Source organism: Enoplosus armatus, chromosome 14, assembly GCF_043641665.1.
Source record: "Enoplosus armatus isolate fEnoArm2 chromosome 14, fEnoArm2.hap1, whole genome shotgun sequence".
In the NCBI taxonomy this organism is placed as follows: domain Eukaryota; kingdom Metazoa; phylum Chordata; class Actinopteri; order Centrarchiformes; family Enoplosidae; genus Enoplosus; species Enoplosus armatus.
In genome coordinates this window covers 2,678,336-2,705,061 of record NC_092193.1, presented here as the reverse complement: position 1 = coordinate 2,705,061, position 26,726 = coordinate 2,678,336, and the positions used below count along the sequence as shown (strand labels likewise).

The 26,726-nt window shown below is 42.4% G+C and overlaps 1 protein-coding gene across 3 annotated transcripts in view; it reads right to left on the bottom strand.

Annotated features, from left to right (window-relative positions):
- dip2ca (disco-interacting protein 2 homolog Ca) overlaps positions 1 to 26,726 on the bottom strand; it is a 176,243-nt gene that overhangs the window by 43,278 nt on the left and 106,239 nt on the right. For 2 of the 3 annotated variants that reach the window (XM_070918466.1, XM_070918465.1), the window contains exons 4-8: positions 25,518 to 25,643; positions 19,572 to 19,901; positions 6,878 to 7,039; positions 4,790 to 4,909; positions 3,858 to 4,055 (exon numbers count right to left, since the gene is read on the bottom strand). In XM_070918466.1, the coding sequence (XP_070774567.1) occupies positions 3,858 to 4,055; positions 4,790 to 4,909; positions 6,878 to 7,039; positions 19,572 to 19,901; positions 25,518 to 25,643 (936 nt within the window). Of the gene's footprint in view, positions 1 to 3,857; positions 4,056 to 4,789; positions 4,910 to 6,877; positions 7,040 to 13,639; positions 13,730 to 19,571; positions 19,902 to 25,517; positions 25,644 to 26,726 lie in introns of all 3 variants that reach the window. The other variant, XM_070918464.1, reaches the window with a different exon arrangement.

Here is a 26,726-nt window from a genome sequence, read left to right as displayed (position 1 = left end):
AAGCAGAAGCACACAGAAAAGGATAATCAAAGAGAGAGAGCAACACACAACTCACAGCGTCTGACAGGTTTATGTGTCCTTTACATGCCGAGCAGACAGCCAATCGTCTTTATCGATATCAGCCGTGCTGTTTACTCAGGATCACGGCCCCCTGAGACACACGCCTTTTCATGAGTGAATAAAAATATGTTCCTCTCCTGCCAATTAAGTGAGGTTATCTGCAGTGCAGCGCGGTGAGGGTTGAGTTTAAGGACAGTGGGAGAATTCGGTATCATGAATTATCTCTGGTCTCTGGGGGCAGTGGGGGGTGGGGGTGGGGGGGGGGACTCGACAGGAAGAAACAAAACAAGTTTGTCCTTGTCGGCCGACATCAAAGGGAAGACACCACAGGAATGAAAGATAAAGGAAGATAGATTGAGATTTAGATTCAGCACTGCACACACACACACACACACACACACACACACACACACACACACACACACACACACACACACACACACACACACACACACAGTCTCACCATGTTGTTGTCTCTCTGGTGGAGGACTCCTGTGTGCTGGCTGAAGACATTTCACAGTCTGATGAACACTCATATCGCCTCATCATCGGCTGCAAGCTCACTCCTCACAAATCAGTTTGTTCGCTTACACACACACACACACACACACACACACACACACACACACACACACACACACACACACACGCACACACACACACACACTGTACGCCTATTTGATGAAAGTTGATGCGCTATGGATAAAGTTGTGCCTGTGAGTGTGTGTGTGTGTGGGAGTGTGTGAGTGTGTGTACTCAACAGAGGTGAGACGTAATCAAGTGTTTTACAAGTGCTGAACTTCAAATACAACTTTTCCTGAGACCTTCTTCGTCTTCTGCAGCTGCTGATAATGCAGCGAGGCCCGTTTCAACAAATGTGCAACATTACTGGTCACCGGTAACTCCCTTTACTTCCTTCATTCTCTTTCTTATTTCCTCATTTTTCTTCTTTATTCTTTTTTCTTCCCTTTCTCCCGTTTCTCTTCTCTGCTTCCTTTCCTTTTCCCGTCCTTCCTGGTTTCCTTTTCACCTTTTTCCTTCTGTTTTTCCTTCTTCTTTCTCCCCGTTTTTATTTCCTTCTTTCCTTTTTCTTATATTCCCTTTGTCTCCCTTCTTTCCTTCCTTTTTTCTTTCCCACTTTCTTTAATTTCTCTTTACTTCAACTGATTAAATCAAAACTCTACTCGTCTTGTGTGAGAAAATAATAATAAAAACACCACAGGCAGCTGCAACTGGTTGATGAAAACTGTGAAATAAAGCTGAAAGCTTTGGGAAAAAGCCAGCAAACAGACCTTTAATTTGAGATGATGAACTTTCACGTTAAAGTCTAATCTTCTTCACGATGAATACTTCAATTCAATTTTATTGCTAATGTCTTCAATAAAGTAAAAAAAGAATACAGCTTTTACTTGGTCATTCTGGGGAATAATGAAGCTTGAAGTAAAAGATGCGAGCACTTCTTTCAACTCAAAATGTGATCATGTGTTCATGTGCGTGCATGTGTGATGTACATGTGTGCGTTTGGTGTCGCTTCATTCTCTCCGCTGTGCAGCAGGGGGGTCCGACTCTAAATTCATGAGACCTGAGAGAAGCAGCTCTGTTCACCGCCGCTGAATCTCTTCACACCCTGCGGACCCGAAGCTGTTTTCTCCGCCGCCGTTTGGGAGACGAGTAACTCGGATCTGCAGCCTTCAGCTGCTGAACAAAAGAGTTTGTTCCAATTGGATGTAGACTTAAAACCGTGTTGCTGAACCGGGGGTTAAGACGTGATGCGACTCAGCTGCAGTGAATGTGTTTAGGGAGCCGGGGCGACGGCAGCGCTGCAGGCGAGACGGCAGCGTTTGTCTTCTCACTTCTGGCTGCTGCGCTTACTTTACTTTCCTGATGGATTCAAGACTAAATGTGGATTTATACTTCGTCGCGCAGAAGTTGCCTCTGGCGTAGGAATATATAGTTCAATGGCAGATTTCACCTGTTGATGGCAGCAACACTAGACGGATGTCGTGCTTCTGTCACATTTTTTCATTTACTTTCTGGTAGAAGTGGCGAGCACATGGTTTATAGCGTAAACTTTACTAGATCCTCAAATACACCTGATGTTACGGTTTCACTGGCTTGATGGTGTCTTTATGCTTCAAGGGGACCTATTAATGTTTTTTCTTATTTTCTATCATTATGTCACAATGTTGGATATTCATAATAACGAGGTACACAAATGTAAAAGTAAGGGCTGCTCTGAATCTGAAACTTGTAGTACAGGTCTTCACAAGTCCGCTTGGTTCATGATAACCACGACCCCCGACCCTGCAACCCGAGTCGGGCTGGGTTCAAATCATATTCAGTCTAATCTAGTCGGGTAGGGTCCCAAGTCTGTCGAGTCGAGTGTGTGTCAGTATGTCTGATCCCCTGATGAGTCTTATTCATGTATCCATGTTAGGTTCAGTTTCTCTTCGGGCCTGTCAGTTCTTATGGTCTCCATAGCCATCGCAGCCCTGATGTGCAATTACTCTTCTGAGAACGTGCATGTCAGCTCTGGTGTAGCCTATGATGTAGCTCTGAACGACGTGCAGATGTATTAATCTGGCTTTACTCTCTTTAACATTTACTGGTTGAAAAATTCCCTTCAGTTCATTCCGCTAAGAAAAGAGACTGGTGGCCACCAGATGTTAGCATCTGTGCCAAAGCATTGCATTTTGGGATCCAAACGAAATGTCTGAAATTAGTCAAGAGATTGAACAAACTGCTCCAAACACGCTCGGCGTGAAAGCACCAAAACGATTCAGGACAAAAATCAAAGTAAATGACTGAATCATGAAATCCTCCGGCCCTGTCAGCACAAAAGTTCAGTGTAAGTCACTCAGGATATATTCCTAAGAAAATAAACATAAAACATGAAAACATGTTCTGAAACTAAATCTGGGCCTTTGGGATAAAAAACTTTCCCTCCCTCTGTAGCAGAGCAGCCTTCTTGAAAGCGTCTTTTTCACACTTTGCTAATATGCTTAGCGCCCTGTCTGGCTGCCATTAGTGGAATTATGCTCACACAGCGGGTGTTAAACATTGTTTGGTGCTTCAGTTAATCAGCTTGTGAAAGCCACCATATGTGCTGAAAAAACAGGAAGCGATTCAGAGAAAAACTCAAACTTCAAAAGCAATATTTAGTATTGATCGGTATGTTGCGACAGTATACTGAGAACTGACTGACTATGATGACTGATTGCAGAGAGGTCATGAGGGCTGTCAGTTTGTATGTTGCACTTATTTTCATGACGCATTAAGTTCAGAGTCGTAACTTTATATGCAACAAAAAACGACTGGAAACATTCATTATTGACTGTTGACAAAAAACCTGTTAGACTTCACAACGAGCAGCTTAGAGTCATATTTTGGATCCATAATATTTTGACATTGGAGACTAATTATCAAACGCAGCCCCAATTTATTTAAGAATACTTCCTTATTTCAATCAAAATTTAGACAAAGTACGTGTAGTATTTAGTTTATGTATTCATCAAAGAAAAATATCAAATCAAGTACTACTAGTATTGATTTTAAGTGACACCCAGCTTCAAATCCAAATATCTCAACATTTCCTCCTTCAGCTGCCCCTCAAATACCATATTTGGCATTCAGGGAGTTAACATTTACAAAAAAGGGAACGGCAAGGTTTCAATTCACTTGTTTCACAAGAAAAGCCAAAAGCCTTTTCTGTTCCATAAAAATAAAATCTCCTACGACTCCCAAAGTGACTCTGTGTGGTTCCCGAGCCGATCAGCGTGGACCGAGGCTTCGCTTACCGTACGTGAGCACGTAGAGCGGCTTGCCGTTGGTGTCCATGGTGGTGAGACAGGGGGCCTTGGGAGAGATGGTGCCCCACCTCTGCAGGGCCGCCTCCAGAGACGGGGGCCAGTTGGTCACCACACCCAGCTGCTCGCCCCGCATGGCCACCATCTGGGCCCCCTCCGCCTTGGGCTGGTTGGGGTCTGGCTGCTGGACTGGAGGAGGATGATGTAAGAGAAGTTTAGTTTGGTTGAAGTTTACCCAGATTTCTGACTCCGGGACACGAAAAAAATGGGCAGCAAGTTCACTGTGGAATACTTATGTTGATGCTGGTTATTAGTTCAATTCTTTGTCTGTGATTTACTGAGTTGATGAAAAATAATGCAGCATTTATAATCGCTGTATCACAGAGAATGTTCACAGGAAGGAATTAAGCAAAATACCATGTTGATTACATTTTTGTGGCACACTGAATCAAGCCCAGTCTTTCCAACATTTGCTATTCATGTTTAAATTATGTATCAACGTCTGGCTTTGCAGCTTTTGATGCTGGAAACAAAAAGAAATATTCATCTGTTCGACTGCTTTGTCACAGCAGACAGTGGGGAATGAAGCTAAAGAGCTTGGCTCAAGTCACTTACTTGTGTGGATTAATGTCCAGCACAATGTTAAGTATACACGACACACTGCCAAAATGTACAAATACTCTGATCTCTTTGTAATCTATGGCGCTGTTTTAACACTATACTTTTACTCTTCTGCTTTGTTGAGTTAATTGGTTGTACTGGGCCCTTTATCACCTACCTACATCCTAACAATCAATAACCAACCACTCAACAAAATGATGCAATGAAGCGTGTCACAAAATATAAACAGAAAACAACAGAAAAGGCACAAGCCATGAATAGCTTGTTGAAAATGAAAAGACTTAAATCAACAGTGCGATTACCCTCCAGGAGCTCCTCGAAGTCGTCGACAAAGAACTCTCTTAACGGCGGCCGCTTGGGTCTCTTCAGAGTGTTGACGAGTTGCTGAATTTTGGCTGAAACTCTGCTGCTGACGGGAACACCTGCAGAGCGCGCACACACACACACACACACACACACACACACACAAACAGACAAAAGCACACACATATTAATACGAGTCCTAATTGTGCTTTCACAGGTGAAGTAGTCATCACTTTCACATTCCACTGAGCGATATCCTGAGTGCATCCCGCCGCTTCATCCCTGATGCACAAAAACATGCCCAAGTTTTAAATCTACATTAAAGCGGCACTTTTCCCCGAGTGAGCAATCAACAGAGCCGCCGCTGAACATGACAGTGACGGCAGACACGTGGAAATGGCATACGAGGAGGACAAACTGCTCTTTCATTAAGGCTGATTTGAAACCCAACTGTGGAGCTTTAAGACGGAGAGGTGGGATGGAGCCTGAGTGCTGAGATCTGGATGCAAATAGATGTTTTGGCAGACTTGGTTGGGCCAAAGACGTAACCGAGCGTTGGCAAGAGCACCATGAAGAAGTCGGTGTGCTTCACGTTCATGAATCAGAGTACATAAAGGCTTCAGACATCTTTCACAAACATTCCTCTGATTTAATATGCAATCGCACCACCTCTGAAATTCCCTTTGTGCTCAGCCTGAAAACATTTTAACATTTTAACAATCATGTCACATACTGGGAGAAATTAGAAGAAGAAGAATAGCGTAAAAAGTTCATAAAATGTGAAGAAATAAAAAAACAGAAGGTGCCGCACACAAAAAGGAGGCACAACATTTGCTCTGTACAAAAACATTGCTCTGTTTTTGGGTAAAGAAAAAAGAATATAGATAATCACAAGGACTCTTTTACATTTTACAGTATTTCTGGCTGTTACTCTTTATCTGATTAACTAAATAAAAGACACTCTACTGGTGCAAAATGAGTGTGAATTGGATTGCTTTATTGTATTGTTTTACAGGCCAGTAATAGTAGTGAAATGCCTCCAAACACCAGATCAATAGGGCAAAAAAATCCTCACAAATACGAGAATAAGATGTTTGAAAACTGTTTGAGGGAAGCAGCAGAGGGAAACCCACTGAAATGAAATCTCTGCTCCCACACAATGAATCAAAGGTTAAATCCTCAAAAATCTAAAATCTAAAAATCTCTGAAAACAAAAAGGAACAAGACCCATTGTAAGCAACATAATTCAAAGGTTTATCATTTCTGATGAAATCCTCTCAGTGTTTTGAAAGAGAGCCTCGGCTTTGCTGCGTCTCTTTCAGCCAAACATCCCAATAAGCTCCCATCTGTAAACTCTGGCACCTGATCTGACAAGCTGCTTCGCAGCGAGCTGCGTTCAACATCGATCGCAGCGTCTGATGAATAACTCTGCTGCAGCTTCATGTCCCTCCAGAGAAGGAATCATGAAACTATGAAACGGGCAAACTGGGGTCATCGCTGCGGAGTCTACAGAAACATCCGGATTCATCCTGTGCAATGTTTTACGTTTCTTCACAACTCGTGAAGGATCCACTGGAGCAGCTGGAGGTGTTTGTTGTTTAAAAGCACCTCAGTGACCAGAGAGACGAGACATTTGAGGCTTTCAGGGAAAACACACATGGAAGTGCTGGTGAATCCTCTAATCACACATCAGACCACTTTAGCATCACATCTCCAGGTTTCACATGAAGACAAAAATCCCCAAAATGACCTCGGCCTGATTTTGATGCACCAGTTTTTAGATATCAAGCTACGATGCAGACTTGAACCCTTTAACCCTAACCCATAAACTCACGTTATACTTTAGGTTCTGTTGTTTGTCATAACTTAACAAGCTGTTAACTTCACGAGAAACATGTAAATATTGTCATCATTAAATGAGTGATCGTTCATGGTTTCGAGGCGTGAAAAAGGTCATACTGTAGAGTAATGAATGAATATTAGTCTTCAGTATCTTTGGTGGCCTAACCATTAGAGGAATTTATTTTTGTTGTTGTTACTATAATTATTTCTGCCACCCCCAGATCATATTCGCAGCCCTGACTCACCGTCTCCGGTCTCCATCAGCTCTGCGTTGCCGTACTTGGGCGTCTGTCTCTGGGCCGCGGTGCCGGCGCCCGGGGCTCTCTCCACCTGGATCCCGTCTGTGGCGGTGGTGTTCCCGGTGTTGTTGGTGTAGCCGGTGACATCTGGAGGGGCAGAGTTGTTCTCTGGGATGTGAGAAAACGGGGGGGGGGGGGGGGGGGGGGGGGGGGATCGAGGAGGGAAAGAAGGCCTGGTTAGTTCCCCAACACCCCCGCACATCCAGCTAAAACATCTTTACAATCAGGACCAGTTAGACAGAATAGATACATGACAGAGTTTGGCCTTAATCATATAGTTCAAATAGACATCCCACTGTTATACTACATGAGTATATGTATTTGTATATATATCTAATCGTGGATGGATGAGGGAGGAGATTAGGAGTCTAGGCTGGGCTTAAATACAGGCGATGGTTGCAAACATGACTAGCAAACATTTAATACAAACTAGTCGGCGGGCGTAAAACATCTTAGTAAATTAATAAATAATCTGATGGGTGTCTTATGCTCAGTAACTTAAGACACAAACCTGAGGTCAAAAGTTGATTAAAATTATATTTGATATTTGTGAGATCGTCCAATCAGAAGAGTGTGTTATCTTATAAATAAAGGAAGCTACTCTCTCATTATTATAGCAAAGTATTTATACGGCAGCATTTAGAAATTTACTGCTAAATAAACGGCTGGAAACGCGCAGATGAAACAGCAAGAAAAAGAAATCTGAGGTTGGAAGATCTCTCACTCACTTCCACAAAGAAACTTTCAGGAAAACGATGTTTGGGCCTCGGTGATGTGACACATTTCACAAATATACAGCGAAAATCCACCAGAACCAGCACCAACAACTCCCTCCAGAATCACCGTGCCTCCACAAAACCTCTCGTTTCAAACAACCCACCACATGCTGCGAAGGCTGCCTCTCTCTGAGGAAGAAGAGCGACTCCATTTCCATCAACACCCACACCGTAACATTGGTTTTCAGGTTGTTTCTCTCCTTATTTTGTGCTACATTTGGATTGTGTTTCAGCCTATCTGGTGCGCCTGATGTTTCAAAGCTCCCACCATGCCTCAGATTTTTCACATTTACCTCTTCCACGAGGCTCAGCTGCTGTTCAGCAACATCAAACGGTGTTTACTGTTCTGCCCGGAGGATTCTTTACTTTGAGTGGTCGGAGCATGAAACGATGCGGGGAGAAAGATGTGTGGTGAATCTAAATAGGGATGCGTGTCGGTGCAATGTGTCGTTTACTGTCCCTTTGCATTCAGTTCTCAATCAATTCAACTCAAAAGAATTTTATCCCTATAAAGGCAAAAGCACTATATGTACATTCTGTTGTGTCATTTGCATCCGGCTACTGCTGCATTAACATTGTTAGCATGTAGAGATTGATCTTATATTCTCGGGTTACAGGGTTGAAAGGTTCTCTATGGTCCTGCATGGACAATTTATGGCTTTGGACATTTGGGAAGCCCTCTCTAACTGCTGCTTAATTGATCCCAGGAGGTCAGAGGTCAGGTTCAGTTGTAGGACCACAGAACACATGAGATAGAAAATGCCTTCAAATGGAAAATGTGAGGTTTTATTTTGCATGGATATGGGAGGTGGTGCAGGTGATATGCTTGAAATCATGAGAACCCTGGTTCTGCTGTAGGTGTCTCGCAACAAAAAATGGATCTCGCCTTGTTCAGTTTTCAAAAATGTTGCATGATTTCGCATTTGTTTTGCACTGAAGTCCCGATTAAAAAGAAGCAAATAGCAGTCAACAAAAACAGGTCGTTTCTTGAGCTCCATGACCTCGACATTCTGAAAAACACAAAACTATTTAAAATGTTCCCATGGTAAAACCATTCAGACTTGAAGAGACCATTAGTGTCTTCCAAAAGGGCACTTCAGCAGAGTGGGGGCTTGAAATGAGGAACTCCAAACAATAGTCTGGTGATACTAGACCGCTGTACTGCCCTGAAAACCAAAATCAAACATGACCGATAATCAACCTCAGTTTTCAAAGATGAGATGAAGAAAGGTTCATCATCAAAGATAAGACGAGCCACATGACATGGCCGTGTATAAATATGTGTACATTCATGTACAAATGAATGAGAAGTAGAAGGAAAAGTATGGAGCAGAACATAATTGGGATCTTCTTCTTCAAATTTACGACAAAGACCCAATTTACTGAAGTCTGGAACTTCAACATTTCAACATTTAAGGCAGAAGTCAACATTTCAGAGATACAGGATGTACCTCTGCTTTACGCTGGATGAAATGGATGCTTAGAGATTTTGCCACTTTAGAGGATATAAATGCAAACTCTGGCCTCCCTGCTCCCGTATCTCCTCCCAGCTCCCCACATGGAGCTCCGCTGCTTCAGTGAAGGACCACAAGGGGATCAAACTACTGTAGCCCACTGCGCCTCACAGCATGAAGGTAAGGAAGATGAGGAAAGTGGTGTCCACATACTTTTGGCCACGTATTGTTAAGAGGCAGTGATGCATATTTGATACAAACTGCATCGTGAACTGAACTGAATTAAACATGTTGAGTATTTACAGAAACAAAAACCACAAACTGCCAGTGAGAGAACAAAGAAGTATTTGTACTCTGGTCTCTCGGTCTCCCTCTTACTTAATATTTCATCATCGCTTGTTCTCTCTGGGAGATAAAGTGCTTGAAGGACAGTTAGATGGTTAAACAATGTAAATATATACATATACAGCGTACTTACTTTGCTCTGTATGTAGAGTTATTACTACTACTACTACTTTAAATTCAATGTACTAGACTTGTGCTAGTTTTATTGTCTCTTTTGGAAATAAGAACTTAATCTAACATAGCGTCTAAGTTCTGTGGCTTCATGTCCTCCATTTGTACGATTTGATGGCTTGTGTTCAATGCATCTTTTGGTCTGTAGATCTGTGACTCCGCTTACTTTTATGCTAAATACAACATATTTTTTGGGAAAAGTTTTTTTTTTTTTTTTTTTTTTTTTGGAAAAGTTTGTCCTCCTTCATTCCTTCCTGGCAATAAAAATGTAAAAAAATGAAACTGAGTATGGTTTGAAAGGCTGAGGAAGATATACAGCGGGAGAAAAACAGAGAAATGAAGAAACAAGGGGGGGGGGGGGAGATGATTCGAGGCAAAGCACCGAGCCAAAGCCAGCGAGACCAAACAGAATTCTTTATCCAGACATGGACTGCATATCAATACTGCAGCAAACAGCACAGGCATGCTAATTACTGTAGCACGCTGTACATTCAGTCTCTGCAACATCTGGGCTGTCTGTTTGAGCTGCACTGATCTACACATGCACGCTCTGAAGTCGTGTGTTGTTTATCTGTGTGTGTGTGTGTGTGTGTGCGTGTGCGTGTATCCAGTGACCTCATCAGAATGTATTTATGATGATGTGTGACGGGGAGGAATATCAGCCCTGGCTGAGGATGATGATGATGATGAATGCCTCCTTCACTGCTGGAATACCAATCAGGCCGGCTGAAGGAGCTGATTCAGGGACGGGACGCTTCCATCCCCCCCCCATGGGTCAAGGAGGGTTTAAAGGTGGCTTGATGGTTAAAGATAGTGTGGCTGAAAGGTCACATGTTCAAGACCGGCAAGGGCAAATGTCTCCATCACCTGCTGTAACTCTTGTTTAAGTGTTTCTGTGGATAAGTGCGTCAATATTGGTCATTTATTGAAAGAACGTGTTTAGTAGAAATGTAGTCAGTAGTGTGACATTGTTACACCACCGCAGCTGCAGGGAGAAGTTAGGTACAAAGCGAGTGACTTTGATAGTGGAGACAGCGGTTTGCGTCCCATTTCCTTCGAAAACTTATTTTCAATTTCAACTTTTGAGTCAGAATAGACAAAAAGACCTTAAAGTGCTTAAAAAACTGAAAGCTAAACATCTACAGTTCCATGACATATAGGCAAACCTCTTCTGCAAGATGGAGCTCGTGTTACTGAAAGCTCCAGAACAGCTACTGAATGGACCTTGTCAACTTAACCAGGTAGTTTTAGGGTGCTTGATGCTCCAAATCAAGAGTCTAAGGATGTTGCATGATGCTGTCATACTCTATACTGTACGCTTCCTCTGACATTTGATATAGTAGGTACGTGACATTAGTGTGATTTTAAACATTAATAAAAATGACCTTGAAAAGTCAGCTGTCAGTCACACTAAAAGGTCCATTTAATGTGAAATCCCAAAGCAGACTGGGACTAAAAGATAAAAACATGTCACAGTGGTGTAAGTTACCGAAACTTAACCACACCTTAACTATGGAGGGGGTGGATCAGAAAACTCTCATATGGGTAATTTTGGCAGACAGAAATGACCAACTTCCTCATTTTATCCTCAAACCTTTGATAGAATGATTATTTCATTGAAAACTACACACTAAAACAGACTTTAAATCAGGATAATCCAGTGATATTGGACGGTAAAGTAAATGCCTCCACACACAGGAAGCTTTCTCGCTGAGCGGGAAATCAGAGCTTTTTGGGCGACTTTTTGGAAATCATCAGTGACTGTCTCCAATTTACAGATTTTTTTCTTTCGGGTTCTTAATGTAGGACTTGCAGCTGTGACTCAGAAAATGTGCCCATATCCGAGTAAAATAACACCGGCTGCTGTCACAGTGTCCCATCAGTTGTTCCATTATTCACCGTCTGTGGAGCAGCTCCAGTGAGGACGTCAGTGCCACAGTCAAAGAGGGACCTCTCCAAAGCCACAAACAGAAGTTTAGATGTACGATGCTGCAGAAAGAACCTTTAGTACATCAGGGGTTTGATTAAAGAAGGAAAATATTTTGGCAAGACTCTTGAGTCGTGTCTGTTTTTCTTTCTAATTGTCTTTATACGTGGGATACTATCGTCTTTAGCATTGCTGAAGAAACACTTCAACTCCTCAAGGCTGTTTCACACAAACTGTACATTCAGTAACATCAACGGAACGTAAAGACAAACAACAACAACAACAACAACAACAGTCTGACAGGACTATGAGAGTACACAAGCTGCGTAAATGTGGGATTCATCGTCTGCTGACGTATTTCATGTTTCACTTTCACGGGAGGAAAGGATGTTGACTATCTTCTCTCTAGATTAAAACAATCTGCAGTCAACTTTAGTCTGAAAGTTTTTCATAAAACAACGATGTTAGGTTTAGAGAGGAGTCTTGTATTTGGGTCAATAGGATGCAGTTTATCACTCGAGGTGTGTCGGACCTTCACATGGAATCTGTATGAGAGCAGAAAGCATTAACACCTGACATGACTTTGCCTTGTGTTATATCTTGTCTAAATGCCTTTTTATGTCTAATGTACAGCACTTTGGATTGCCTTGCTGTTGAAAGAGCCATACCAATAAATTTGCCTTTAAATCCGAGAAAGAAGGCAGGATTTATGAAACTACAACAAGTCAAGTAAAAGCGCGTATGGGAGAAAAGCTCGATCCATTTTCCGTCTCATTCATGAAGGTCCCGCAGCGAAAACTTCCCTCACATCAGCGTTAACAAGGCACCTGATGAACAGCATCCAGGAACCGTCTGTTGCTCTCAAACTGCTGAACTGTTATTCCTCAGAGACCATGCAGTATTCCCCTGGCAGATATACTGCACTGACAGGGAGGCTAAGCTACGGCGCAATCCCAGCGGGCCTCATCCAGACGGCAGCTTTAATTACATTGAATACAGGAACGCTTCCAGAGCCGTGTTAATGGATTCAGGGTTTTTTTTTTGTTTTTTTTCTGACAATGATGAATGGCTGATTAAAGGTCTGGTCTTGAGCCTTTTCTTTAAGTGTATGCTCATTGTTGATGACTTCGTATTCTCAAGCAATCTGAGAGAAACGGAGGAAACCACTTCAGTAAATGAGAGTGCCTTTTCACATGCCAAGTGTTGTGCCGAGCATCAGGGTGGCTGATGGAGTCTTCAGGTTGCATCTCTTAAGTCGTGGAAGGAATAGTCCTCGATGAGTCCGTATAATGCAGGTTTTCTTTAAGTGCGGCTGTTAACGAGGAGCTTTCTTAACCGGACAAAAGCAGGGGTTAGATTCTTTGACACAGTATTTGTGATTCCAGGCAGCAGATTTTAAGAATACTGCATTAAAATTACAGACTAACACAAAACTAAAAAAAGAGGAAGCAGGCAGAGAGCCTACATTCCACTACCATCTGCTTTCTGGCTCAGAAGAAAAGCCGTTTTGAAAGCAGATTGCCTCTGGCTGAGCAAACAACTAAAAACATGCTGCATAATTAGCCAAATCAATAAACAACACCAAACAGAGTAACCTTGAGGAGAGGGAGGACTCATTCATACAAGCTGCTATCCAGCCCCTTTAAAAGCATTGTTGATTTTCCTCATCAACAATTCGAAACACTCTAAAAAGCTGTAAGCGCCAGCTTTTTGTTTTAATCCACACAAAAAAGCACATTGCTTTCATGCATCTGCAACAACGCTCAATGCTATTCCGAGCGAGGTTAGCATTGAAAGATTTTCTTCTTCACTTTCACAACATGGCTCAGCACAGTTTTAATTAGCAGGGAACAACCAACGGGGGGTGGGGGGGGTGCACAACTTGAACAGCAAGCATATGACGGAGGACGCTGGGGGAAAGAGTCACTGAAAATCATGAGGGAAAGAAACGACATCCCTGCCTCGAGCTGAGGGATGGCAGGAGACTGACCCTGCTTCTCGGCTCTCGGCCAGCCATGCTCCGATCTCAACTTACCGGAGCGCCGCGGCCCAGAGTTTCCATTCTCTACCATACCAGCTGGCACTGCCCTCCTCCTCCTCCTCAAGGAGAGGTGGGTTAAAAGGCCTGTATGTGAGGAACAAGAAGGGAGGGGGGGGGTCTTGAAAAGTGGAGTCAAGTCTTCCACCATTCACGAACCTCTCTTTAGAGTCTTTTCTCTTTACACAGTGCAGGTACCACAGCGGCATATATCACTAAAAACAACTTGGTATACACTTCATTCTTTTGAAACTGGGCACTTTTAAACTTTTGCAAATCAGTGCCTGTTTCTTCCAATGGCAGATAATCACCAGCGAAACTGCATCGTGTCTCAGGGAAGGAAAACACCTGATATTGGCAACTTCTTTTTTACCTTCACTATATTATCTGTTCCTCAGGACGGCACCTGTCCTGTGTCTAAAAATGTGAGGAGAGAAAAATGTTGCATACCATATATGTGTTCGCCGTCATATTTACCACTAGGTGAAGCTAACATGTGCACCACTGTAGCTTGTAGCTGTATGTGTGTGTGTGGACGTACCCACCGGTTGACCTTTGTATGTAAAATCTCCACCTCACCTGTGTAAACCAGGACGGCACTCTCACAGATGCTCTACAGATGTCGGTTGACTCGGTTAGGGAAACAACGTTTTAAATACACTGTCCGCTCATCCTGAAGCGATGTGAAATGTGCTGGAGGTGGTTACTGTTGGTGATCAGATCCTTTTTGATTTTAAAGGATCTGGAAAATAGCACTCTCGGTCAAGGCTTTAGTTTTTTACTTAAGTTGGACAGTTTTGTAGCCTTTTTGTCCAGATGTCTCTTGAAAAAGACATTTTATGGGATGTGATTGTATAAAGACAGAGAAGGAAGCAAAGAAAAGGTTAGATATTGTGAAGATTAAATCATTTTACTTACTTTGTGTGCTTTTTGATTCATTTACATGGATTCTTACAGTACGGCTTTGCATGGTGAGACACTGTGTAGCTAGTTCTCTTCGTGAACAGACTATAATCTGACGTTTGAGTTAAATCAACACGGTGATCAACATTAACAAACTAATGTAGAATCTGTAGTTGTTCTCAAGTACACGACGCTGAGAGTTTAGTGTATTTTAGTGCTCGCGGGTGTTTGAGATTAAAAATATTTCAACTTTCATCAAAACAGCAGCATATGTCTCTAAAGGGCTTTCATTAGTCACATAGCAACAGCAGCAGCACAAACAGGCACTTAGTGCTGTTATCTGAAACAAAAGAGGTACCCAGAGACACAAACACAGCGTGCTCTATTGAACCTAAACTCGGCCAAAAGTCAACCATAGCAACCAGATTGTCCACAGCGATCCTGTAAAAAGGATCAGCAACCTGCAGCAAGTGTGGACGGATGAAAGAAGTGACTGCAAATTGGAGAGAGGGAACAAAAAGTTATCTGCACGAGCAGGCAGAGCTGTTGTGATAAGAGCTGAATGAAAAAACGAGGCTGTACAGAAAACAATCTCCCTTAAGTATTTACACACACACACACACACACACACCGGAGACTTGGGCTGCTTTGGCCTCGAACAAGGAAATGAGAAACAGAGCTGTAACCCACACGTGTGCACAACACGGAGGATTTCCTCTGTGATAAAAAATGAACTCAGTAAAAGAAAGAAGAAAAGACTCAATAAAACTTTATGACGACTGAAAAACGTAGAACAACAGAGTTTGATCTAATCTATGAACCAAACTATAAACGATAACCAAAGAGGCCAGATTCTGTCTGCTTGGAGTGCAAATGATTTGGTTAGTTAGTGAACATCAAACCAAAACGAGTTTGGTGTCAGATTAGTTAATCATCGGATTATAAAGTGAATCTGTTTCCATCCACCTGTTCCTAAAAAAAGAAGTCTAAATATCGTTAAAACGTTTTTAACCTTGAAGGAGGTGGAAAAGGTGGTGCATCAATAAAAAACCAAAAGTGTAACGAAAACTAAACTAAGCCAATAAATCATAACATACGTGAAGCATGTGGCTTCAGACATCAGATCTGTGAGGACCGATCCAATCCGTACATGAAACAAACCATATTTCCATCATGTTATCAACATGCCGTCCGCCATTTGAGGTTTGACTGGTGCAGTTTTAATTACATTATCTCGTTGCTTACTATTCAAATTACAATTTAAATGTACTCGACTGGAGAATTAACACCTCGACCAACTCTTTATCTCGATGCATCGACTCCTAATATTCACAGAACAGCAGTGGATGGAAACTCACACTAATTTAACAAAATGTGAGCTACATTTGGAAACCTGACTTGATAGTCGTATGGCTACAGGTTCACTGGGATTAAATTAAAACATTGTTTTTTGTCAAGACTTCTTGAGAAGCTGCATCTGTTGTCTTCCACTACATCAGACAAAACAAGCAATGTGCCTGACGCTCATTTTCTTTCCCAACGGCCCAATTCTGCCAGGTCATTATCAGACTGATACTGAGTGGTCTGAAAGCAGCATTAGCTCCTAATATCTACTGAAAGCCAGTTTCATTCATTGAAGAAGGTGAGTTGAAATCTCAGAAAGCTATTAAGAGCTCATACATACTCTTCCCCAAAGGCCAAGAATGAACTTCCAGGATTTTCTCTCAGGTTTCTTATTGCCAGCCAATTATGTAACAATGACGTTTTTTCAAGCTGTGAACCAAAACTAGTGTATGTGTTTATGTTATGACAGTTTATTTAATTTGACCGCTAAAATAAAAAGTTCTAATGCAGGTTTTCTTCCAGCGTCTCCAGCATCTTCTCTCAGCAGCTGCTCCCTCAGAAACATCTTCCAGACTCTGCTCATTTGAGACCGCAGGGAGACGGCGACACAGGAGAATGAGTGGAAACAGGCCCAAACAAACAAACTAGCTAACCAGCCGCGAGCACAGAGCCTCTCCCGTCACATCTGAGCAGTGAAGGAGCTGAACGCTGGCTGGGCGGAGCTGGCGGGGGCAGAGCTGGCGGGGGCTCCCTCTGCGTCTGTCCATGTATTATCTTCAGAGCTGGATACCAACAGAGCCAGCATGAAAACAAACCTGTCGCTGCCGGAGCGTTTAGTCACGACGCCACCTCAGTTTCCACTTTTATGTGAAAAACTGTATGTTGGACAGTTGGAAAGGAACTTCCAGCCTGCTGTAGTGTCGGTGCCCTTTGAGCTTTGCAGGAAAGTGGTGTGTTGGTATGTTTAGGAGTTCACTACTGTCCCTTGGTTAGTAAGTTTTGATGTTTTTTGTAAAAATCCTCCAGATTATTGTTTTAAAAGGTATCAGGTAATGAAAAATGTCTTATTTCGTACGACAAGATTAGAAATAAAATCATTGCGAGCACTGCCAAGCTTCTCTTTGATGAAATGCATAGTCAAGGTTTAATTGTTTCTCCATTACTTGGTATTGAAAGGTTTGCTGTTGCGGTTAGGCATTTCTGGGTAATATTAAAAAAAAAAAAAAAAAAACATCTCTCCGCAGAAATGTAGAATTTTAATTTCCATGACACCACTTGAAATACTTAAAATGATCCCTTCCTAATATATGTTTATCAGACCGTCTATCTCTAAATTTGGTGATTGCGAATATTTTCGTAAAAGTAAAGAATGACTTGTTCCTTCATGGGTTGAGAAAATGATCCTTCTTCTTAGGCTAAATAAACCGTTTAAAAACTCTTTGGATTATCTGAAAAATATGTTAAGTTGAAACAGGGACGTTTTTCTTTTTGCTCATGAAAGTGGATGTTTTCAAAATAAGTTTTTACAGGATAGCGACAAAACTTTAAATATTGTATTTGCGTGACATTTTTAGGTATATTCAAAGCTTCTCAAACTGGTCTAATAAAATGTAATTGGATGTGTAGATATAACAATGTGATAGAAGAACTTCTATTTTAAAAAGGTCTCTAGACTCATGGAAGATATCAGTGACAAAATTAAGCTTCAATAAAAGAAAAGTAGTAATAGTAGCAGTGATTTCAGACATTTAACAGATAACAAACACAGACCAAAGTTAAAACAGGAAGCAAAGCGCCGTAAAAACCTGCATTTACACAGTGAACACAAGGAGACGACCCTCCAACTGAACACACTTCACCGCCCAACATCCCCAGTTCACACATTTAAACTTCAAAGACTGAACAGTAAGCCCACCCACTCACTTACTGTATGCTGATCCCCTCACACACACACACACACACACACACACACACACACACACACACACACACACACACACACACACACACACACACACACAGTTTTATTAGAGACCTCTCAACAGCCAGCTAACTTCACCTACAACTAAATAAACTCAAGGGTAGTTGCTTTATTTAAAGACCTAATCAGACAAGCTTTGAAGCTCTGCTGCAGTTATCTGGCCTTGTTTTTCCCAAACTGGGACTCAGGGACCTCCAGGGGGTCTTATGAGGATTCTAGGTCTTTAAGTGCACTGTTTATATTCGGTTCTTAACATTATTATTACTACTACACAACTCCAGAGGAATAATTCAGACGCATTTCATGGTGGACTGCAACAGCTCTGAATGTGAGATAGCCAGCAGTCATTCTAGATCACTTTTTATGTATACATATATTTTCTTTTATATTCCAAAATTCTCCCTTACGCAAATCTGTCTTTGACTCTTTTGTTAGAAATTCCTTTAAAGTTAAAGTTTATATGAAGAACTTTGAAACTTCTTTGTGCTACAAATAAACTTTCCTTGTCTTTTGGGACTGAAGCTGCGTTTAAATAAGCTTGAATGTAGCATCAAGGCAATTCCCTGCAAAGGTTATACTGGTTGTTATTTTCTGAGAGATCACTTGAGGCCTTTTCCACCTTACTGACGTACCCCTTAGACCTCTGATACATTACTGCTAAATATCAACCCCTTCCTGTTTGTCCATTTTATCCTGTTCGAAGCAGTTTTGAATCCACACGACAAGCTAATAGCTGAAAACAGAACCGGCAAGAAAGTACAAGAAAAAAACTACAATCAAGCAGTTGAGTCTATATTTGGTCGAACGGATGTGAAAATTTGGCTTAGTTAAGTCGTCTCGCGTTTGCTAAGGGTGTCTGGATTTGGCTAAAGATCTCCAGAGTTGACTAACGGATCTGGCTAAAGGTTTCAGGCCTTTGCTAAAGAGTCCAGGGGGGTTGTATTTGGCTGAGAATGTCTGTTCTTTGCTAATCATGTCAGGACTTCTATCTAAATCTAAAAAGTTTGGCTTAGGGTCTTAAGAGATGTCAAAGGGTGTCTGGACTTTGCTAAAGATCTTTGAATGTGGCTAAGTACATTTTGTTTTCTGGAGTTTGCTAAAAAATAAAAGAGGGTCTGGACTTTGCTAAAAGTGTCCAGTTTTGGCCAAGGGTTTTAGGAGTTGGCTAAGGGTTTTAGGAGTTGGCTAAAGGTTTTAGGAGTTGGCTAAGGGTTTTAGGAGTTGGCTAAGGGTTTTAGGAGTTGGCTAAAGGTTTTAGGAGTTGGCTAAGGGTTTTGGAAGTTAGCTTAGGGCGTCTGGACTTTGCCTAACATTTTGTTATCTGGAGTTTGCTTAGGGTGTCTAGATTTTGCATTTAGCTAAGGGTGCTTCAAGCCGGTTTAGGGTGTCAATATGCTCACGGTGTCTCTGGTCTTTGCTGAAGGAGTATGTATTTTACTAAAAGTGTTTGTGTTTTGCTAAGGGTGTCCGGACTTTGCTAAAGGTGACAGGGGTCCTTTGTCTTTCCCTAAATACATTTTCTAAAGATGTTTCTATTTGGCTAAGAATGTCTCTAGACTTTACTAAGGGTATCTGGATTATGGTCAGAGCCTCTGCCCTAAAGATCTAAAGTCTCTTTGACTAAGAGTGTTAAGATTTGCGCTCTAGAATCAGGGACATCCAGACTGTTCCGTCACTGCTCAGTCCTAACCCAATCCTTACCCGTCTTGTGGTGGTGGTGACGGTGGTGGTGACGGTGGTGGTGGGCGGAGATGTGCACGTGTTGGGCCAGGACGTCAGCCAGCCTGCCGCCGGCTGCCCCGCTCCCCCCGCTGCGTGTGGAGGAAGAGGAGGAGGAGGCCGTGGAGGAGGTGGTGGTGGTGGTGGAGGAGGTGCCGTGGATGGCCCGGCTTATCCAGTGCTCCATGCTGATGCTCCCCTCCCGGCTGGACGAGGTTCCTCCGCCGCCGCCTCCGTCCTCTTCTTCGCAGTCACCTCCCTCCTCTCCATCGCCGTCGCCCTGACCCTCGCCCTCCGAGCCTGAGGAGGTGTCTGAGGAGGAAACAGACGATGGATGTGGAAGAGAAGAATAAAGAAATGAAGAGAGCATCGCCAGACCACAATGACAAAAGTAAAAATGGTGGACTTTCTTTACGAGGCTGAAATATTTAATTAAAACATAGAAAAATTATTCATATTTCCTAAGTCAGAAAATAAAAATCAAAAGTCAGGTTTAATTTGTTACATTTAGAGACAGACAGAAAAATAGTATCTCTGTATAGTATCCCCCATCTATTGTCTGTAGCCTGGAAAGGTTTCAGCTCTCATCTGTTCGGACTCCCCGCGGGGGGGGGGAGTAAAGTTTGTTTTTGAAAGCTTAAGAGTGTGTGTGTGTGTGTGTGTGAGAGAGAGTGTATGCATGTGGGTGTGTGTTTGTGTGCACATGTTTTGCATGTGATTTCCATAATGCCCAGGGCTTTATGAGACTGATGGTGGTGATATGAATAACAACAGAAGCTGACCCAGTTCTCACACACACACACACACACACACACACACACACACACACACACACACACACACACACACACTCGCAGGGCAAAGGCAGACCCACAGTTAACAAGTTGACTGATGAGGAAAGCCCAACAACCACCCAAACAAAAAGAACCAGAACCGTCTGTCAGGACTTAGTGGAGGACAAATCAGAGTGTTGGACTCGTGTTCAGCAGGTGGACAGAGACACTCGGCTCACTCTCATGAAATAAAACTAATGAGGTCGTATTGTTGACGTGGAAAGATGAGTGCACAATTTGGATGCCGTTCAACTGGTTTAAGTCGTGAGAACCCTGTTGCAATGCGACAGCTGTCTACACAGACCGCGTGATGGACTCGCGTTTTACTCGAGCTACACTACACACATGTAATTGCGACCCGAAACGTATTGTAACCCATGAGCTCGGAGCACGGTCAAAACACGGGTGACCTACACTCTAATACTGTCCCTGAAAGCATCCTGTGTCGATACCAACGGAGGACTGAAGCTGCTGCTCAGCTAAAGCTCTACTTTCGCTATATGCAGCCTTTGTAGACATTACGTCATCCAATATTTACTCTCCCTTTAGCTCCGATTGGGTCTCCACCAACTCCCGAGAGAAAAATGTTGCTCTGTAGCTGCTAGATGTTCTTTCTTCACCGGCTGGTCTCTAACCGTGTCTGTCTGCTGTTACTGCTGGCAGTGTACAGTGGATTAATCTGCGTGCTGCTGGAGAGGACGATGACTAAAAGAGAAGGAGTCTTTTTATTCTGCTGTGTCGTATTAAAGCTTTACTAATGCAGCGAGAGCTGCAATAATCTGCAACATACTGTACATGTGGAGGAATTTGACCCCAAAACTTTGTTTCATTCACTAAATAAACTGGACAACCCCCCTCTTCTTTGGTTGTTGAAAAAGTCCAACAAATTTCACAAAGTAAATATTTATATCAAACTATTTATATCCCTGTTTGATCACTGTTAACTTTAAAAGGTCACATTTCTAAAAGGTCGCTGGACGCGGCCTCCACCATGGTGCTTTGCTGACCTGCCTGATTGGCAAATGTGTTTCTCGTTATCAGCGGGGCCCCGTGGAGCCTACCAGTGACAAAACACAAACATGACGACAAAAAGATGCTGCCAGGCAACCCGCGAATCTCATGAAGTAAACACACACACACACAGAAAAGAAGCCTGATGCAAGGCAGCTCTTCATAAAGCTGAAATATATTCAAAGTCTTCTTGCTCCTACAGTTGGATGTTCGAGCTTCACTCTGCAGAGTTTCACACCAGAAGGCTGTTTTCACCTTCACCTGCTGAAAGTGGAAAGTTTGTCTGCGCTCATTGTGAATCAGATATTAAGGGGCGGGCCTACAAGCACGATTTGTGACATCACAAATAGTTTGCTAGCCAATCAGGATCCAACATGCAACGTATACAAACACTTTACAGTGAAGTAGGAGACATCTTGTGTCCAGCAGGAAAAACCTGCATATTAGAATAGAATTTGAGCTAGAAGGAGTAAAAAACATGTGGGACACACATTACCGTTCCACGCAGACTATTTGTATACATGTTTAAATACATGCCTGGAGGGGATCGATAATGACGCATTGAGAAATTGAGAAAACGCAGCTGTAAAATGCCGATAAAGAGCAGATCGCAGTCCTCCCTCGCTTGTCATCTCTGCACGATACGGCATGCTGCTCGGCAACACGCGACTCTGCTGTCCTCGAATGAACCTCACTGGCAGACGGACAGCCCTGTGTGTGTGTGTGTGTGTGTGTGCGTGTGTGTGTGTGTGTGTGCGACTGCTTTTACTGCTCCCTCAGGTCATGTGCTTTCTAAATCTGCGAGATGGATTGTGTGTGTTTCTGTGTGTCATGTGTGAGTGTGTGACTCTTCGCAGCTTGTTTACCTTGCTTTGTGTAAAATGGCAAAAATAAAATCTTGGAAATCATGTGAATATTGTGCATGTGTGTGTTTGTGTGTACATGCAGTACTGCTCTGTGTATTGTGCCGTCACAATACACAAAATGAGCTGCGTATGAACGCGATGCGTATGCAGAAAATGTGTTTGTATATCTAAGGAGGATTTATGTTAGTGGTTGTTGATCCTTGCATGAATGTGTGTCAATAAATGTGTGTGTGTTTATTTTATGAGCTATTTTTATAGATTCTGCTCACTGACAAGAGGTGGACAAAATAACAGAGACACCTGATGTGACAATTGGCCCATCTCAATTGCTTAAATACCCTGATTTGTTAAGGAAGTCTGGTGATATTCTATATCATGAAAATACCAAAACCAACAATGAGCTGACAATGAGCTCACAAGTATTGTGTGTGTATCCGAAGCCTGATATATCTTCTTCCTCTGTGCCATAGAGCTCCACTGTTGTTCAAAAACTATTACAAACACATCAATGAGCCACACTGTGTCACTGGGTGACATGTTCCTTCATTACCATGAACACACACTCTGTATTTTGACTCAGTCCCACATACACCGTCCTGCTGCCCCAAATACTCACTAGAGCACCAAACATGGATTAATCTGCCACTGAAAATAGTCCCCAACAAATGCACTGTTTCCTCCTGTGTGTTTGATAAAAACTACAGTGAGCATAATGAAACTGTGTATTTGCGAGCCGTTGGACATCTTCAGTAGGAGTAGTGTGCTCAGAGCTCAGAGTCACAGGGTAGAGAAGTCAGAAACTATTGAGAGACGGACTAACACGTCGTTGGTTTTGATCTTTTCATGGGATTTGATGAGGAAAAGAAAGCCTTATCCTCCTTATCCTTTTAAAGCTGCAACATATTTTACATCAAATCATTTTTATTGGCAAAGATAAACAGAAAAAACAGATAAATGGCAAACCTGTAATTGGGTACAACTTTTAGTTTGACTTCTTTTGAAGTTCTTTTTTGAGTTTTTGTTCTGACATATTACATAAAATAACATATTACTGTATGACAAACAAAAGGGAATTCTTGCTACACTATAAAAGACAAATTGCAAAAAAGCTACTGAACACCACCCCTATTTCTGGGTTATTTCTCAATAATAATTGAATTAAATGTTCACATCGTCCATTTCTAGACTGCAGGATTGAAGGGAGAAGGAGAATGAGAACTGAAGAAGAGTAGCAGGGAGGAAAAGTAGGATGGATAGATTGAAGGAGGGTGAATGAAGAGAACAATGTCCTACAAGTGATCCAATAAAACACCCTCATATCTAATCTTCGGCTGCTGTACACTTCCTCTTTGTGCCGTCTGAATCATGGCTAGTTCAATGAAGCTCTGTAAAGCTCGACCCTGCAGCCGGAGAAGTAATGGCCTCATTAACACCCTCATTAAACCACACCAGCGCCATAAAGACACGGATGACTGCCACCGCCACCCGCCCCGGACAGATCCTGCTTCGCACGCTACAGGGATGAAATCAGCTGTGTGATGTGTCCGGCGCAGATTCTAAGAGAAGTGATATCTATCTCGGGCATTTCCATATGCCTAATGTTCAGCAGAGAGCTTCGCCACATCTGTGGCGAGAATGAATCCTGCAGTTTCATATCATATAAACGTGGAAAGATGAAATACATGCTAACTGGCAGCAACGTTCCCAGGTCAGGAGAAAATATCAAAAACGTCTAGTTTGATCCATATTGATTACGGCTCCCTCAACAACTATAGCTGATCTGGAAACCACTTCCCACTCTTCTGTAGGACTGGGGGCGAGTGTATCATGATGCGTCCTCTCGTAATACATTATCATTGCACAACACATTTTGAAAATTGCAGTTAAACTCTAAACCTACCGAACTAAAAACACCAGAACGTGTCCAGAGACGCTGAATTATTTTAGATTTTCAGTCCTGAAATTAAAAAAAAGCTGTCCTTTAGTGTCCAAAGCACTGACAGACAGAGGAGCCAGCGCCTCAATATTAGTGATATTAGTTCAAATATAGTGTTTCGGACCCTTCTAACCTCAACACAGCAGCCCTGATTAGGCACCATGAAGATAAATTAGGTTAATTATTATTACTGTTTACTAGTGTAAATGAGTGCCCACAGTAAATAATATGATACAGCATCAGTATAGTGTGTGATAAAAAGTGTATACTGGTTTTAATTGTTCTTGTCAAGTTAAATATATGTTTATGTGTATTCACATCACTCTGTGCTAATGTTGTACTCCATAAAGATGCTCATAAAGGATTTAAAAATTAGACTGAACAACAGTCTAAGTTGTTTTCAGAGCTTCACAGCTGTATAAGCCAAATGTAATAAAACGAACAAATCGTTTTGCTGTAAAGTCAATATCCCAACTCATCAGAGCAGAACAAAAAAATGAATTTTGTTATCAGTGTTGCCCAGAATGAATAATCTGGGTCTGTTGTGTCACTAAACCTTTGTGTTTCTATAAGTTGTCCAAACTGATGAGAGAAACGACAGAAATCTACTAGCTTTCTAATACCATAATCTGCTTAAAATGCCAAAGTAGTGACTACAGCAAGCATAATAAAGTAGTTCCTCTTTTCTTGCAGTATTGACAGTCCAAAGTGATGATCTGCTATTTCCAGTCGGCCGACAGGGCAGCGCGCCCATCCATCTCCAGGTTTGACAGAGAAAACAGTCCTTTCAGTCATCGGTCAACTTCACTGACACGAGGAGGACATGCACACTGCAGCAGCAGCAGCTTTTATCAGCCTCACATTTAAACAAACTCATCTCTTTCTCTCTTCGTCGTCAAATAATTACTGTGAGAGACGCTTTAAAATCCAGCATGCATCAAAACGTAAAATAAAAATGCTCCTTAATGTGGCTGAAAGCTGCTTAGACTGAAGAGAAATGAGTCACATCTGCCGACGCAGAGCGGAGCCCGACAGTTGTCTCAGTTTTCTACAACAAACGTATTTCCTGGTGTGTGATGAACGTTGTGATGCCACTAACAGGACTGAAGGTTTTAGGTTTTTTATTAGCTCCTTAATATTCATCATATTTGGCAGAACACTGAAGCATTTGACTCCTTCAGAAGCTTTAGTTGCAAATCCGGGACAACATTATGAGTCAAAAACTGCACTTTTGATTGAGGTTATAATCTTGGCTGTGAGGACAGAGTGTTTGGTTCCCTACCTGGTGGTGTGTAGGCGTCCATCGAGGTCTGGACCACCAGCGACCGCCTCTTCGAAGGCATCGGCACCGCCATCTTCCTCTCTTTGTGCTTAGCCAGGGCCGCCTGCACCGCCTCTGTGTGCACATCTGGAGACAAACGTACAGCAGATTTTCAACGTGTCAGCAGGATTTATCCTCCAGAACCTCTTAATTCACTTCTTCTGTCGTCTGTCTTTCTAACATCACTATTGAAAAGTAAATAAGTAGTCGTGTAGTGTACTTGCATATAATTCTGAGGTATTTTGACTTTAGAACTGTTAGAATATGTTTACATTGTGGTGCTTTTCCTTAAGTAAAAGGTTTGAGTACTTCTTGCACCACTGCTGACCATAAACATGGCAGGGCTGTGGGGTCCAGTGTAAACATCGGGCACGGGTGTTAAATAATAGAGAAATCAGGCAGAGCACTCGCAGTAGAAAAACAGCAGCAGGTCTATCAGCTGGCCTCTGTATTTGTGCTGCAGTGTTCTCGTTACAATGAGCGCCGTGTTCCCATTTATTCACATTCAGTTTACGTACACAAACATTCCCAGCTTGACAGCGGCTCCCACGAGGCCCCGTGGTTTCCGACTGGATCAAGTTCAGGGAGTGTCGGCGAAGACGTTTTGCAAATTAGTGCGAAAGAGCGAGATAAAGCGCCGCGATATAGCCACAGCTGGGTTTGTTTGAATGGTGTCCGTTGCTGGCAGAAGGCAAACACACACAGCGCCTGACGACACAGAGACGGCGGGCTGTTGGCCCGATAATGACATAAGTAAGACATTTGTCAGAATGAATGGGGCTCACAGATGTACGTTTGTTTGGCTTGTGTGTGTGTGTGCTTATGTAGGGGAACGGAGGTAATTTAAATCTCAAGTGCACGTTTATTGTCTTATGGTTGACTGAGTGTGACTGCACAGTGTGTGTGTGTGTGTGTGTGTGTGTTGGAAGGTGCTCACACAGCTTTTCTTTTTCAATGTAATGGGTTAAAAGGTTTTTACAGGATTTATTTTTTGTCAGATCAAACTCAAACAAACTAAAACTCTCCAACAGCATGTGGGAACAAAGTAATAGTCCGGTTTTCAGGTCCAGGAATTCAAACCTTCTCTTTTCTTATTGGCCAAACACCAAATGTCACCACAGTGAATTCTGACAGATTAAGTTTCAATGAGATGCCACTGAAAAGAATGTA